The 12,905-nt window shown below is 42.6% G+C and overlaps 1 protein-coding gene across 1 annotated transcript; it reads right to left on the reverse strand.

Annotated features, from left to right (window-relative positions):
- Positions 1–1,448: 1,448 nt before the first annotated feature.
- On the reverse strand, positions 1,449–9,014 carry CHRNA3 (cholinergic receptor nicotinic alpha 3 subunit). Its single transcript, XM_086471854.1, has 6 exons — positions 8,906–9,014; positions 6,773–6,912; positions 6,652–6,696; positions 5,318–5,427; positions 3,083–4,094; positions 1,449–1,577 (listed from the first exon to the last, which is right to left on the reverse strand). The coding sequence occupies exons 1-6, from the start codon at positions 8,958–8,960 to the stop codon at positions 1,449–1,451; spliced, it is 1,491 nt and encodes a 496-aa protein (XP_086327980.1). The 5' UTR covers positions 8,961–9,014.
- Between the last annotated feature and the right edge of the window lie 3,891 nt (positions 9,015–12,905).

The following is a 12,905-nucleotide window of genomic DNA, read 5'->3' on the forward strand; positions in this document are numbered from 1 at the left end:
CCTTATCTCTTTACCCTTGTTAAATAGTATCCATAGATTGGCCATTTATATTACAAGGTGATTGGTGGCATGTTGGCCAACGGAGTCTGCGTCTTTATACTAGTAATTCACAACTTTTGCAAATGCATGAATTTCTTTTAGTCACTTCTACAACCTGGTCATGATAAACACAGATAAGATTCTAGCTGACACTAGAATCCTTGGGGTCTTCAGCTTATCAGGTGTGTCTGAAACAAAATAATTTTAATAGACTCAGAAGCATGGACCTTTGCTAATGTAACTGGTTTCTGAATGTGTTGATCTGTAGCTAATGCTACCTTATACAGGTTTTTGTCACTGGGTCAAAATAAATGGAAAAAAAGCACACAAGTTTCAACAGCTTGATTCTCTTTATTTGCTTAAAAGTTACATCACTTGATACACTGTATTTCAAAAAAGTTTCCAGTTTGGTACAGAGAGAACTGTTCCTATTTTTACAAAATATTTTCTTGTTACAATGTTTTGTTTAATTCTTTATTCATGCTCTTAAATTATCTGCAGTTACTGATTAAAAACCACGTACATCTACAAAGCCATTTTAGCATACATTACAGGACTATTTTGTATCTACCTGCCTTCCCTTGTCATGAAACACTTTGCTATAGCAGGATGCTTCCGTATCCAAACTATCCTATCAGAGCATTTTGATCCTTTGCATAACTTGGAGACTGCATCTTGGTGTGTGTTTTACTTGTACACAGCGCTAAACATGATTAGGTTTGAATAGCTTGTTTTTTCTGACAGTCTTCTCATACACTGAAGTATGGGGATGCACAGAGGTCACATGATGGCTGCTTTATTACCATCATCTATTATTTACCTATTTTTTCCCTTTTGTAATAAACCTGCCCATGGTCCTTTCCTCTCACTGTTTGAGTCCGTTCATACACCAGGTGGCAATGTCTGCATTCTCGCTGTTTGGTATGTGTGCTTCTAAACGATTTCGTCCTCGCGAGGGTGCTTGATGAACTCTGTATGAACTTATTCTCAGAAGATCCTGTCATGGTCTGAAGAGACTTGGCACCAGACTTGTGGAAACAAATCTAGCAGCCTGAAGTATTCAACCTGTCTTGACCTTCTGAATATTCATGTAATTTTCAGTTTCTTTATCAACCCCTTCTTAAACCATTTCTGTGAAGTTTAATGTACTACCTGCATCTTTTCCAGTTATTGCAAAAAGTAGCTGTCAAGCATAGCTCATGTTACATTGCTATTAGCTGTTCGAAAGGCTCAAAATTTTTTTGTTTTCGCTTTTTCACATTTTTAACAAAGTCTTCTTGGTCAAGCAAAGTTGAGGCCAAGTGAGATCCTTATTCCGCTACACGCAGAAGAGATGTCAGGTGCTGGGGTGGGGGCACAGAGTTGGTTGGCAAAATTTTTATTTGATTTCGCCACATACTATTTAATCTTTACATTTCATCTCCAGCCATCAAAGGTTGTAAGAACAATCCTGCTGTTCCTAGAATACATACCAGGATGAAAACCCATAGAAAAATACGATCGATTACCATGGCAACGTATTTCCAGTCATCCTGAATCTGAAAAATAAATTGAATAGCAAGTAGGCATGTTTATTAGTTTAATAACTTGCATTAGCAATTAGTACCATTTTATATAGGAAGCACAGTTCTTTTCCGTACGTAGATGTCTCATATATGCACAACTTGCATATCTCTCTTTCCATTGACAAATGAATTCATCTTGAAGAAGCTTTTTTGAATATGCTATTTATGGCAAAGCCAAAAGCTGCTACTTCAAATGTAAAAAGTTGTTCACCAAGACATTGGAGTTGAGGAGATACAACTTCTCTTCTGTATGCCAAAAATGAAAGTGAAATCTTTACATTTTTAGGTGATCAGGTTTGTCCAGAAAACTTTACTGAAACGGACTGTTCCTACTGGTCTTTAGGCAGTATGTAAAAAGGTTAATTGGTATATAATTATTTGGTACATTTCGTATGTAGTACTGAAATTTAGTTGTTGCCATGCATGATGTAAAATTTATCTCCTTATCTTCCATGTAGAGAGGGAACTAAGTTTCCGAAAACTGCAGATTTTTCTAATTTATTCTTTTTACAGTGGGCATTATAACAAGAGTGACACCAAAGTATTATATATGTTATACGTTAATAGTAACTACATTAGGTGATCATTTTAGTTACTCATGAGATTACAATGTAGATTTTTACTTAATTTTTCTTCAGGAAGGCTAATAAATCAATAATGCATTTGTTGTTTTTGAAATTTTATCCTTTTAGCTTAGAACTTGTTTGGTAAGAAAGACTGAAAAAACCCCAAACAACCCCGTATTTTCTATACCAACTAATTCTAAAGATCCGATTTCAGCATAAACAAAATAGCTTCATTCTAACTTTAAGTGTTATACTGCATAGCTTTTAAATTGTGGTGGCGTGGCTACTGCTCTTAGTATGTTTGAGGAACACGATGAAAACTTTACAGGTTTTTTTTAATTGCATTAAGATGCAGTTTTATGAATGGTGATGGTCCCTGTCTTGCAGCAGTTGTCTCATTTAGCTACAGCACTTTACTCTGCAGCAGCAGCAGCAGCAGAATAAGCAACATCATCACTGTGAAGGACATTCATTCTTAGGTTCTTTGTTATTGGCAGTAAGCTGTGGGATTGAGAATGTAACTTTCTAAAGGCCATAGAGTCAGCAAATTCCACTATTAAAGATTATAACTTGGAAAATCCTCACTCCAGCTCTTGTAGGATGGATACTCAAGTATGATTCGCTAGCAGCGGTTACTGAGGTTAAGATGTGCGTCACTCAGTATATGTGTTGTCAATAAAGAGAATGTGCAACAGAACTGCTCCCCAAAATTTTCTCTGTTCAAAATGGCACGTATTTGTAATACAGCTTGGGTAATTTACTTGTATAAAATAATGGTCAGTGTTGTCCTTTTTTTTTGTCCTTTTTTTCCTTTTTTTTTTTTTTGAGAGAGATCTCTCTTTTTTTTTTTTCTTACAGAACACACTAACGGCAAATGTCTGCAATTTGAGTAGTAGCAAAGTATGTTCTTACCTCTTTTGCTTCATTCTGCATTTTCATATTTTCTGCAATGTATTTAACACTTTCAATAGCATCTCTCATTTCTGGTGACAGAACTGAAAATGAAAACAGAGGATCTACAGACTCAGAGCTTGAACTTTTTGTGAGATTGCCACCGAAATCCGAGAACTTCATTCGTGGATATTGGCAACAGCCACATGCCATATCTTGACATACAAAGCCATCTTTGCAGCATTTGGTTTCAGAACCATTGAAGCAATTTAAGTTTGAAAACTCAGAAGTGAAAAGTGGTTTTGGCTTCTGATTAGTCTCTTCATCACTGGCAGGCCTTGTCATAAACATGATCCTGGGAAGTAAGTTCAGGAAAATGGTTCTCACCCACACAGGCATTGTGTGTGTCTTGGGTGTTCTGTAGTGCACGTTAAGTACAAATACTGTAATGACAATAGATAGAGTTACAAATATCATGGTGAAAAGGAGGTATTCCCCAATAAGTGGAATTACCAGGGAAGTAGAAGGTATGGTTTCTGTGATAACAAGAAGGAACACTGTTAAAGATAGAAGGACTGATATGCAGAGTGTCACCTTCTCGCCACAGTCTGAAGGCAAATAGAAAACTAATACAGTCAGAAAAGAAATCAGCAGACAGGGGATAATCATATTGATTGTGTAAAATAAAGGTAAACGCCTAATGTAAAGAGAGTATGTGATGTCTGGATATATCTCTTCACAGCAGTTGTATTTGATGTCATGTTTATACCCAGGAGCTTTAATAATAGCCCATTCTCCACTCTCCCAGTAATCTTTCAGGTTCATTGTAGAGCCAATTAAAACTAAGTCAATTTTGGCTTTATCGTAAGACCAGGAACCAAACTTCATGGTGCAGTTCTGATAGTCAAATGGGAAGTAGGTTACATCTATTTTACACGAGCTTTTAAATATAGCCGGAGGTATCCAGGTCACGTCACCCGTGTATTTTAATAGGGCCTTTGTCTTGTCATCAACTTGGAAATCCCCAACTGCACTGTAAAGCAAGTAAAAATAACAAAAATTAGAACGCAACTACTCCAGGTAGCTTCATACATTCAGATAATATACATTAACTCTTTAATCTGTATGGGAAAGTCAGCAATTACGTGTTGAAAAAGCGCTGAACTGCACGTGCAGGACTGAGTCAGTGGCCACCATAAATTAGCATAGTTAAACTATGTATAAATTTACAGCTGTATAAATTTACTGTGGAGGATTTGAAAGGAAATACTCTCTCCCTTACAAAAACATGGCTCAGTGCACTCAATATTCAAAACGACAAATAGGAGACTGCAAATGGCAGTCTGACTAGATGATCGCTGTAGGTCCCTTCCAACGGAACTATTCTATTCTGATCAAGCACATCAGAACCCAAGAGCTGATAAGAGGATACCTGCAGTACTGGTATTTCCACCTCATCTGTGGACAGTGCAGGTACTATGGAAAGAGGGATTAGGGCTGGGGTGCATCTTTGCATAAGGAATGTATTTGGTGAGGGTTTTTTTAAGTCCCACATTGCTATCCTGATAACACGGATCATACAAGATCCGTGTGACAATTTCAGTTGTTTCTATGAAAAAGTAAAACTAAACAGGTAATTTAAAGTTTTAAGGCCACAGGTAGAAAAGGAGTGTCATCAGTGTTCTGTAGACCTAAATTTTGGATCTGTATAGCTCAGTCCATTTCACTGAGAATGACTTCCCTATGCAGCAGAGGGATCTGTTGAATTATGGTTTGGCTCCTTACAGCCTCAGAAACTGGCATCCAATGTAAACTTCATCTGTGGCTTTTATATGTCAACACTGTTATCGTTAAGGTGTCAAATTGTGAGTTTAACTGCTAAAAAGCTAGAATTTGCAGGTTTTTTCAGTGAAAGGTCTGACTCACAGACAAGGACTCTCCAGTCTAAGGGAATTTCTTGCCATCTCCCTTGTGAACAGTGATAAAAAGTATAGTAAAAGTGGGGGCTTGTGAAGGGGAAAAGCAAAGTTTGCTTTGTCCTGTCCACTTGCAGCTCCGGGTTAGGAGCTGGCTCCTGCCCAGTGATGCTGATGTAGATGCACAGAGGTGAGTACAGCAGTAGGGAGATGTGGGACACAAGTGTGCTGAAAAGCAGGCTTTTTTAATTCAGTGAACCTGCTACTGATTCTTTTTTTAAACTAGTAACGTCACCCCCCTTCTTCCTGGATTAAGAAGATAAATATGCAAGAGTCTTACTTGTTATATAAAACAATATCTGGCTTCCAGATCTGGCCAGATGGTACTCGGATGAATTCAGCACCTCCGTAGTCCGCTGGATTCCACCGAAGCTTGTAATCATTCCAGATCTAATTATGGAAGAAAAGAATCTATGTCAGATTTGTGAAGAAATTGAAATCCGATGTTCTAGACTCAAACCAAGTGCCGTCATGTCACTTCTAGGATTGTTTTATTTTGGATACTACAATGATTAGATGTTTCTTTAACAAACGTGTATGTCTGGTGTTTGTTAACATGGAGACTGCAGGTGGGCCTGTTGGTCTAGATATGACTTAGATGTGTGTGACTGTGTCCCGGGAATGTCTACTCAGTAGGTGAAACAAGGTGAAAGAGGGAATAAGACACTCTCTTACCAGAGAGTGTAGGACTTTAATAATAACTTGGGTCTCAAAAAGCCAGGCATCTGTGAGATGGTGCAAGCAAATTGATGGAAAGCTCTGGTGCTAGGTGCGAGCATTGAGTGAAGGACCTGGGGAGGTGGGTTAGAAAGAGCTGCAGGGTGTCAGGACACAGCTAAGTAACAGTCTTGCTCGTTAGGGCTCATCAACTCCCAGTCTGACAAAGTTGAATATTAAGCTGAAGTAGGGAATTAAGTTGGTTATTAAGGTGACTGCAACAGTGAGTAACTGCATTTTTAATCCATGAAGACCCTTTTAAGTGAAGTCAACATTTTTGGTTTGTTCTCACTTTCCGAGAGCTAAAGAGCACCCGGGGATGCTGTGTGGGACCGCCGTGCTGAGGTGCTTCCTCCGTGTCTGCCCAGGCAGTGCGTTTGGGAGTCCTCAGAGCAAAAATACAGTATTTAGCGACTATATTAGGTGTAGGAGGGTTAGGGCTGCAGCTGGCGCCTCACAACCTGCCTTTAACAGCTGCACCCCGAGCCAGGCCCCTATTTAAGCGCTGCAGCACCCCGAGTCGCCAGGACGGAGGTGGGCAGCGGCCCTCAGCGGGCCGCCGGGGGGCAGCAGCGCGCCGGGGAGGACGTTCCGGCGGCGTTCCCGCCAGAGAGCGGCGCTGAGGGCCGGCCGTCGCCTGAGCCCCGGGCGCCGCTGGCGGCCTTGGCTGTACCCGAGATCCCTTCCTAGGCTGCGGCTTTGCCCCGAGGGAGGGGGGCCTGGCGCTGGCCTGGCGAGCCCGGTGCTCCCGGGAACCCGCATACGCCTCGCTGGGCTCTTCCCGCCTCTGGCGCGGCCTGTGAGGGCCGGGGTCCCCCCGCCCGGGGCGGGGAGCACCTCCCGCGCAGGGGAGGAGGTGAGTTGGTGCCGTCTGGGCTATCAGTGAGCTCTACTTACGTGCTTCAGCCACAAGTTGGTTTCCATTATCTGGTTGACTTCATCCTGGTAAAGAGAGTTATGTTGGGAGAGGCATTGGCCCTCCGTCGCCCGCAGGCGCCCCGGCGGGGCGGCTACTCACCACCTTGACCAGCTGGGACATGGACACCTCGAACTGGATGATGACGGGGTCCGAGACGTTCTTGACGGGTCGGACGAACTGGTTGTAGCTCTCGAAGAGGGCCGCGTACAGCCGGTGCTCGGCCTCGGAGCCGCCGCAGCCTGCGGAGGGCACGGCGGGGTGAGTGGCCGTGGGGGCAGGCGCAGCCTCCGAGGCAGCAGCACCTCGTGGGGGGGTGGTGGGCTTGGCCGGAGAGGGGGGCGACTCAGCCTTTGGTGCCTGTCTTGCCGTGTATTGCCTGCTTAGCACCCGTGTGGTGCGTGGGGAAAGGCCGAGCCTCGCGTATAGTGAGTAGTGGTGTGTCATGACTGGCGTTTGCTTAGGCTGGGAGAAGAGCAATGAAGGGCGATGCTGTGACAGAGGTTTTCTCACAGGCATCTCTGCAAATGGGTTCAAAAATAGTTTCAGGGAGTTACCGAAGAACTGGAGGTGCAAAAGCGCTTTCCCCTAATGGGCCTAGTCCCCTAGGCCTGCCGAAGCTGTAGGGGTGTGGAGCAGAGGAAGGGAGAAGTGTAACCAGACGGACCAGGCCGCTTGTAAGCTTGTTTTGCAATAGGAGGATTCCCAGGAAATGAGAACTCTGCTTTCTAGCCTGAGTCATGATTGCATGATTATAGTGATGATAACAGCCTGCTTGCTAAAATACAGGAAAAAAAGGTTAAAAGTTGATTAACCATTATATTCAAAGAGTTTTCGGCACATTTAAAGAAGCGTGCTGGTTACCCATTTATTATTCTAAGTAATTTTTATTTATTGTGTATTCCTGTTGTCCATTTTGCCACTGATAACTGCTGTTCATGGTGCCCTGTAGCCAACATAAAAGCTGCAAACTGAAGTTCTTAAACAGCAAGGTCTTTCAGCTGTTTTGGGTGTGAAAGCCTGTATTTCACACTACCTTTTTTACTCTTGGAGCTAGCTAGGCAATGACCATCCTGACAGCTGGATGCTATTTAAAAGCCAATGGCCTTTTATTTTTAGGGGACTTTCTCTTAAACGCTCTTCTGGATGACTCAAGCACTCTAACTGAAAAACAAACAAAAAAAAAGGCCTTTTTTGTCATTTACAGATGATGCTATGCAAGTTTGGCAAAGGCACAGAACTAAAATCTGTTGAGCGTACTCTACAGTTTGAAAGACAAATACAAATCTACAGATATTTGCAAGGATGTGTTTAGTTTTTGCCAGACAGTTGTTTTTTGGTCGAGAAAGAGTTGGGAGGCAGAAGTATCTGCAGGTGATTGATCTGCTGTGTTTCACAAAGCAGGTGTTACTTCCTGATATTTGTAAGAGCTCCCCTCTTCCTAAGACAAGAGGGTTCCCCTCATGTGAAACTGTATTCATCTGGAAGCTCTCCCTCTCAACCTTTTCCTGCTGACTTGGAGGGCAATTTTGTTTTCAGGTTAGTGAAATCATTCAAGCCAACTTGCTAACTAAAGAATGAACACATTTCTTTCACACTTTTAAACTGCTAGCCTTGCCCTTATTATTTGGTGTTATCTCATATCTCTCAGATCAAGATTTCCTGGAATAAATACTCCCAAATATTTAGGCAAATAATTTTAAAGCTAGATCTTAACGACTCTTGTAGTCAGTCCCAAATTGCCAGCCTTTTTATATGTCACAAGCACTCTAATTAAATCTAGCATCCACTGTATCTAGAAAGTGCATTAATGTGGTTTTTTTACTTAAATGTTTTGGTGCTTTCCATATCTGCAGAGAGAATGTACGCGGTTTGCAGCACGTATTTAAAGCTATCTAATATTGTCACTTTCTTGTGGTCTTCCCTGCACTATGTAAAACCACACCTTTACATGTAAGGTGCTTTCTCTTCTTAGTGTTAAAATGGCTTTATGTGTCCTGTTTGGCATCTTGAATCAGGACTATTTAACTACTTTGCAAGCAGAAATTTAAAAATAAAACAACCAACAACAAACTATGTAACAAGAAGAGCTGTACTAGGATTCTGTATATCTATCCATTAGTTTGGAGTGAGCTTCAGCACTTCTTAAAAATCATTTGTACCGAAGCCATCTTCTGCTCACCTTTTCAACCCCCCCTTCACCGACAAAGAATAAACAAATTAAGGATCACTCACCTTGACAGAGAAAGCAAACAGCAGCAGTTAGAAGGAGAGCGTGCGTGCTCTCCATGGTGTTGTGAATTACTGCCTGTCGACAGAGGCTGTTGAAGATGAGCTTAGCTGCCAGGATTTTATGAGCATAGGAAGCACAGAATGCTCCGCTCCTCCGATGCGTGAAACGCCTGTAAGCAGCAGACGGCAGGACCCTGAACACAGTTCTGCGCAGTGAGCTCCCATTAGGTTTGCTGTGCTGCCCCCTTTCTAGCTACTCAGGCTGTCAGAGCATTGGAAACAGCAAATAAATTGCAGGCAAAACAGATGTTATTGTAGGCAAAGAACAGTCTTGGGGCAAGGATAATAGGCAAGAGTCCTTAAACTGGTGCATGAATGAACCTGGTAATCTGACAATGCTGAAGATTTTTCCAGTCAGCTGCTATACAGGATCCTTCTCTTTCAGAAGCTCACGCCAATCTACTAGGAGAAATTTAATTAATAAAAATCGTATTAAATTGGGCTGAAATGGATATTGACATTAGGGATGACTGATTTAGCAGTGAACTAGGATCATGGGACCTGAATTTCCAATTATACTGTTCATGTTGAGGGTTTTTTCCTGCCTGTGTCTCATCTTGCAAGCACATGTGCTAGGTGCTTGACTGTGTAAAAAGGATGTGCTATTCCCAGGAGTAATTAAAGGCATGTACAACCGTTGACAGGATCTAAGCCCAGAGTGATATACGTAGAAGCTGGGATCTGGCAAGAGCCAAGGGTTTGGGTTGGAGGTCAAACTTGACCAAACTCTTGAGAATAACTGTCTTTGGATGGTTCCTGCTTTTGTGGATTAGAAAGGTGAAATTTGGGAAGGAGAATAAGAGCATAGGATCCTAGCTTGATCCCAGAAAACCTTATTGTTCAGGGGGAAGGAGATGGGGGAGAATGGGGAGCTGTGTTTGAAGTTCAGTCATAAAATCATGATTTGTGAAGTGGCTCATTCTCCAGGTGTCCATCAGCTTCCTTGTTAATTTACATGGCACTTTTTGCTCCTCCTTGAATGACTGGGTGATGCAAGGCTCATGCATGCAGTGGTTGTTGCACACATCTGGGCAGTCTCTGTGGAGGAAGGGTGGGGAGAGAGAAAAATGTGGGATTCCACACTTGTTTTTGGAAATGACCAAGAGGCCCGATAGGTCCTTCACTCCCTGCTATTAGGGAAGGATAAATGGTGACCCCATTTGACATTGTATTGAAAGATGGCACTGGGAGAAAGAGCACCAGACTGGGTTCAGCTCAGCTGCTCTTGGCACAAAGCTTGTTTATCCTGTTTGCCCTGTCTCTCAGAGCATCATTCACTCTATCCCCAGACACATGCTGTTATGATAATTTCTGTAATTCTATTAGCTTGGAGGAAATAGGTTTTACTGTTCACTTGATTGTATTTCTTTTTTCCAGACAGCTTGGACGCTTGGTCTTTTAGCTTAACCCTTTGTGGATACATCTCTTTGCCTTTCCAGGGCATTGAGATTAGATGTTTTCCCTTTCTGCCTTCTTGGTTTCCATGTACAAGCAACATTATAACTGAGATTTTTGTTTTTTTCTTTTTCGTCCTGAGTAGAAATGAGCTAAAGCTTCAAAGATCAGATCATAACCTGTGTTCCCCGAAACTCAGTGCTTAAATCTGAACAATTTGTAAACGTCTGATCTGCAGAGGCAGCAAAGAGCTATTGCATCAAGAGATACAGCTTAATTTGCCTGGTTACTGAAATTTTCAGTGGTGTTTGTATGCACAGATATTTTGTTTCTAACATCACATGCTGGAGCTCCTGATGAAATCAGCTCAGGTTTGTGGTAGGATTATTTTTATGGCTAAGGAGAGTGATGCGATAAGAACACGTCACCATGACTGCATTGCAGAACTACATAGAAGAAGAATTTGCATGGGTAGGGGAAGCTGATCTGCTGAAGAGGGTCTGCAGTAACAAACAACGTAGCCTTTGCTTTTTAATAAACATGCAACTTTTAGAGGTGTTTTGCTTTGTTAAGATTAAAACTTAATCAACTCAGGTGATGAGGAGAAGAATATTTTCCCACCTTTGTCTGGGGTATTGATGGTCCCTCTATAAAAAGCCAATACTGCTGGTATTTCTAGTTTGCTGTGGCTGCACTGGTGCAGAAACAGTCCCAAATAAACTCACCTGGATGCAGATGGTACATGTGTGTGGTGGTGGTGGCACTTCTATGTGCCCTGACAGAAGACAGGATTGATCAGGATTAAAGAGTTTTATAATGGTAGGGAATGAGGAGGGAGCCAACAAAGGCTTTTCATCACTAGTAGGGAAGCAAAGGCTGATTGCACATTGCCAGTGAAAGACAGTTTTAGAGAAAAATACAGTTTGAATGACCACTTTTCTTCTTTTTTTAATTAAAAGCGTTACTGTAAAACCCCTGAAAAGTGGTAATGTTGTTGTTTTATTTTCTTTGATGAACTGGGACCTTATCATTCAAATTAGCCTGCAAGATGACATTTTTAATGTTTCCTTTTCTTCAGAAATATTTTCTTTTTAAAATTTTGCCAAAAATCAAAGTGGAAAACCCTACAATTCTTTGACAATTTAAACTGGCAACAGTTCTATGTATTACGGAGGTAGAGCTGCTGAGGTTTAGGCAAAAATAGCATTTCCCATTTTGAAAGCACAGTTTTAGGAGGTCAGATTTTTTGAAGTTTTAGGACTTCGGGTGAAATTTTCCATCCTGAAGTTTGGATTGAATTCTTTCTGGAAACTTTAATGATACAGTGATGGTTTCCAAGAACATAACTAGGGAAGAGTGTATTGCCTCACTCATGATGAAAAAAGGAATAAGGTAGCCAGAGTGTATGGGAAGCACCAGAGCCCACCATTTCCTGGATGAGGAGATGTAGTTCTGCAGGGGTCTCCCTGGGGCCAGAGATGTTCCTTTTGAAAGCTTTTTCTGGGTTTATCAAGTCTCGGGCTTCCATCTGCCTGTGCTCTGTGTTAGCTGCTAGCTGAGCTGCCAAATCCTTTCTAAAACTTTTGTCTGTGCTGGGGATAATTCAGCTGAAGGCTGCAGTTACAGAGCCAAGCATTATCAGTCACTAATGCTCATAAAGATAAGGCCAACTATGAGATGGGAGTACTGGAGGCCTCATTTCAGTCGCATTCAGGCAGTGAGGGGGAGGATAAGATAGAAGAAGGGATGGCGGAGGGGAATAATGATTGGTAGGGGGGTGAGAGCGGGACAGAGACAGAAGTGCTGTTGTTGCTGGGTGAAAAGATCAGAGAGAGGTATCTGCTCTGCACAGGTCCTGTGTCAGTCAGGTGGATTGCAGGGTCCACAGGGACTTACTGCGTCCTCGGTTGCTTGGCTGGGTGAGTCCCTCTCCCTTCGGCCCTGCAGGAGTGTGTGGTACATCACAAGAGCGTTTAAGTCTGTGCTGAGGTATGTGCTGCCTCTTTCAGATTCCCTGTTTGGGATTATTGTGGGATTTAAAGGGGCTTCACCTTTACACTGCATGTGCAGTGCTGGCAGCTGCTCTGGCTTCCCTCTGGCTTCTCTGTAAGCAGAAAAAGCTGCTTAGCAGCTGGGGCAGCGTGTGCACGTGTGCTTGTGATGTTCTGTGCGCGTCAGCTCCCAGCATGTAACTTAACATCTCCCTGTGTGGGTGAAGGCACCCCTCTGCTCTGGAGGGGCTGCCTGTGCCCTGTCTGACCTCACAGCTATTGTTTCAGTTCCCTGCAGAGAAATGGCTCTGCTCTCTAGTTTGAGAAGAAGATGACATTTGAGGGGAGGAAAGAAGGTTTGACCCATTAAAACTTTACACCGCCCACCAGTCCCCATGGGGAATGTCCAGAACAGTTCATGTTTGGGGAGATGACCAGAGCATTGCCACCCTCTGGGAGAGAAGGATGTTGGCAGCTTCTGCGATCACAGGGCACACCTGCATTAATAGGGCTGTTCTACAGTCATCCTTCACCTTCTTGCCCTGTCTTCAGTGATG

This window comes from Leptosomus discolor, chromosome 11, assembly GCF_034619465.1.
Source record: "Leptosomus discolor isolate bLepDis1 chromosome 11, bLepDis1.hap2, whole genome shotgun sequence".
NCBI lineage: Eukaryota > Metazoa > Chordata > Aves > Leptosomiformes > Leptosomidae > Leptosomus > Leptosomus discolor.

Coding starts and splice junctions, on each gene's coding strand:
- CHRNA3 (XM_086471854.1), bottom strand. CDS start 8,960: ATGGAGAGCACGCACGCTCTCCTTCTAACTGCTGCTGTTTGCTTTCTC. Junction 6,913..8,905: donor TGTTTGCTTTCTCTGTCAAG/GTGAGTGATCCT, acceptor TGCCCTCCGCAG/GCTGCGGCGGCTCCGAGGCC. Junction 4,095..5,317: donor GATATTGTTTTATATAACAA/GTAAGACTCTTG, acceptor CTTGCTTTACAG/TGCAGTTGGGGATTTCCAAG.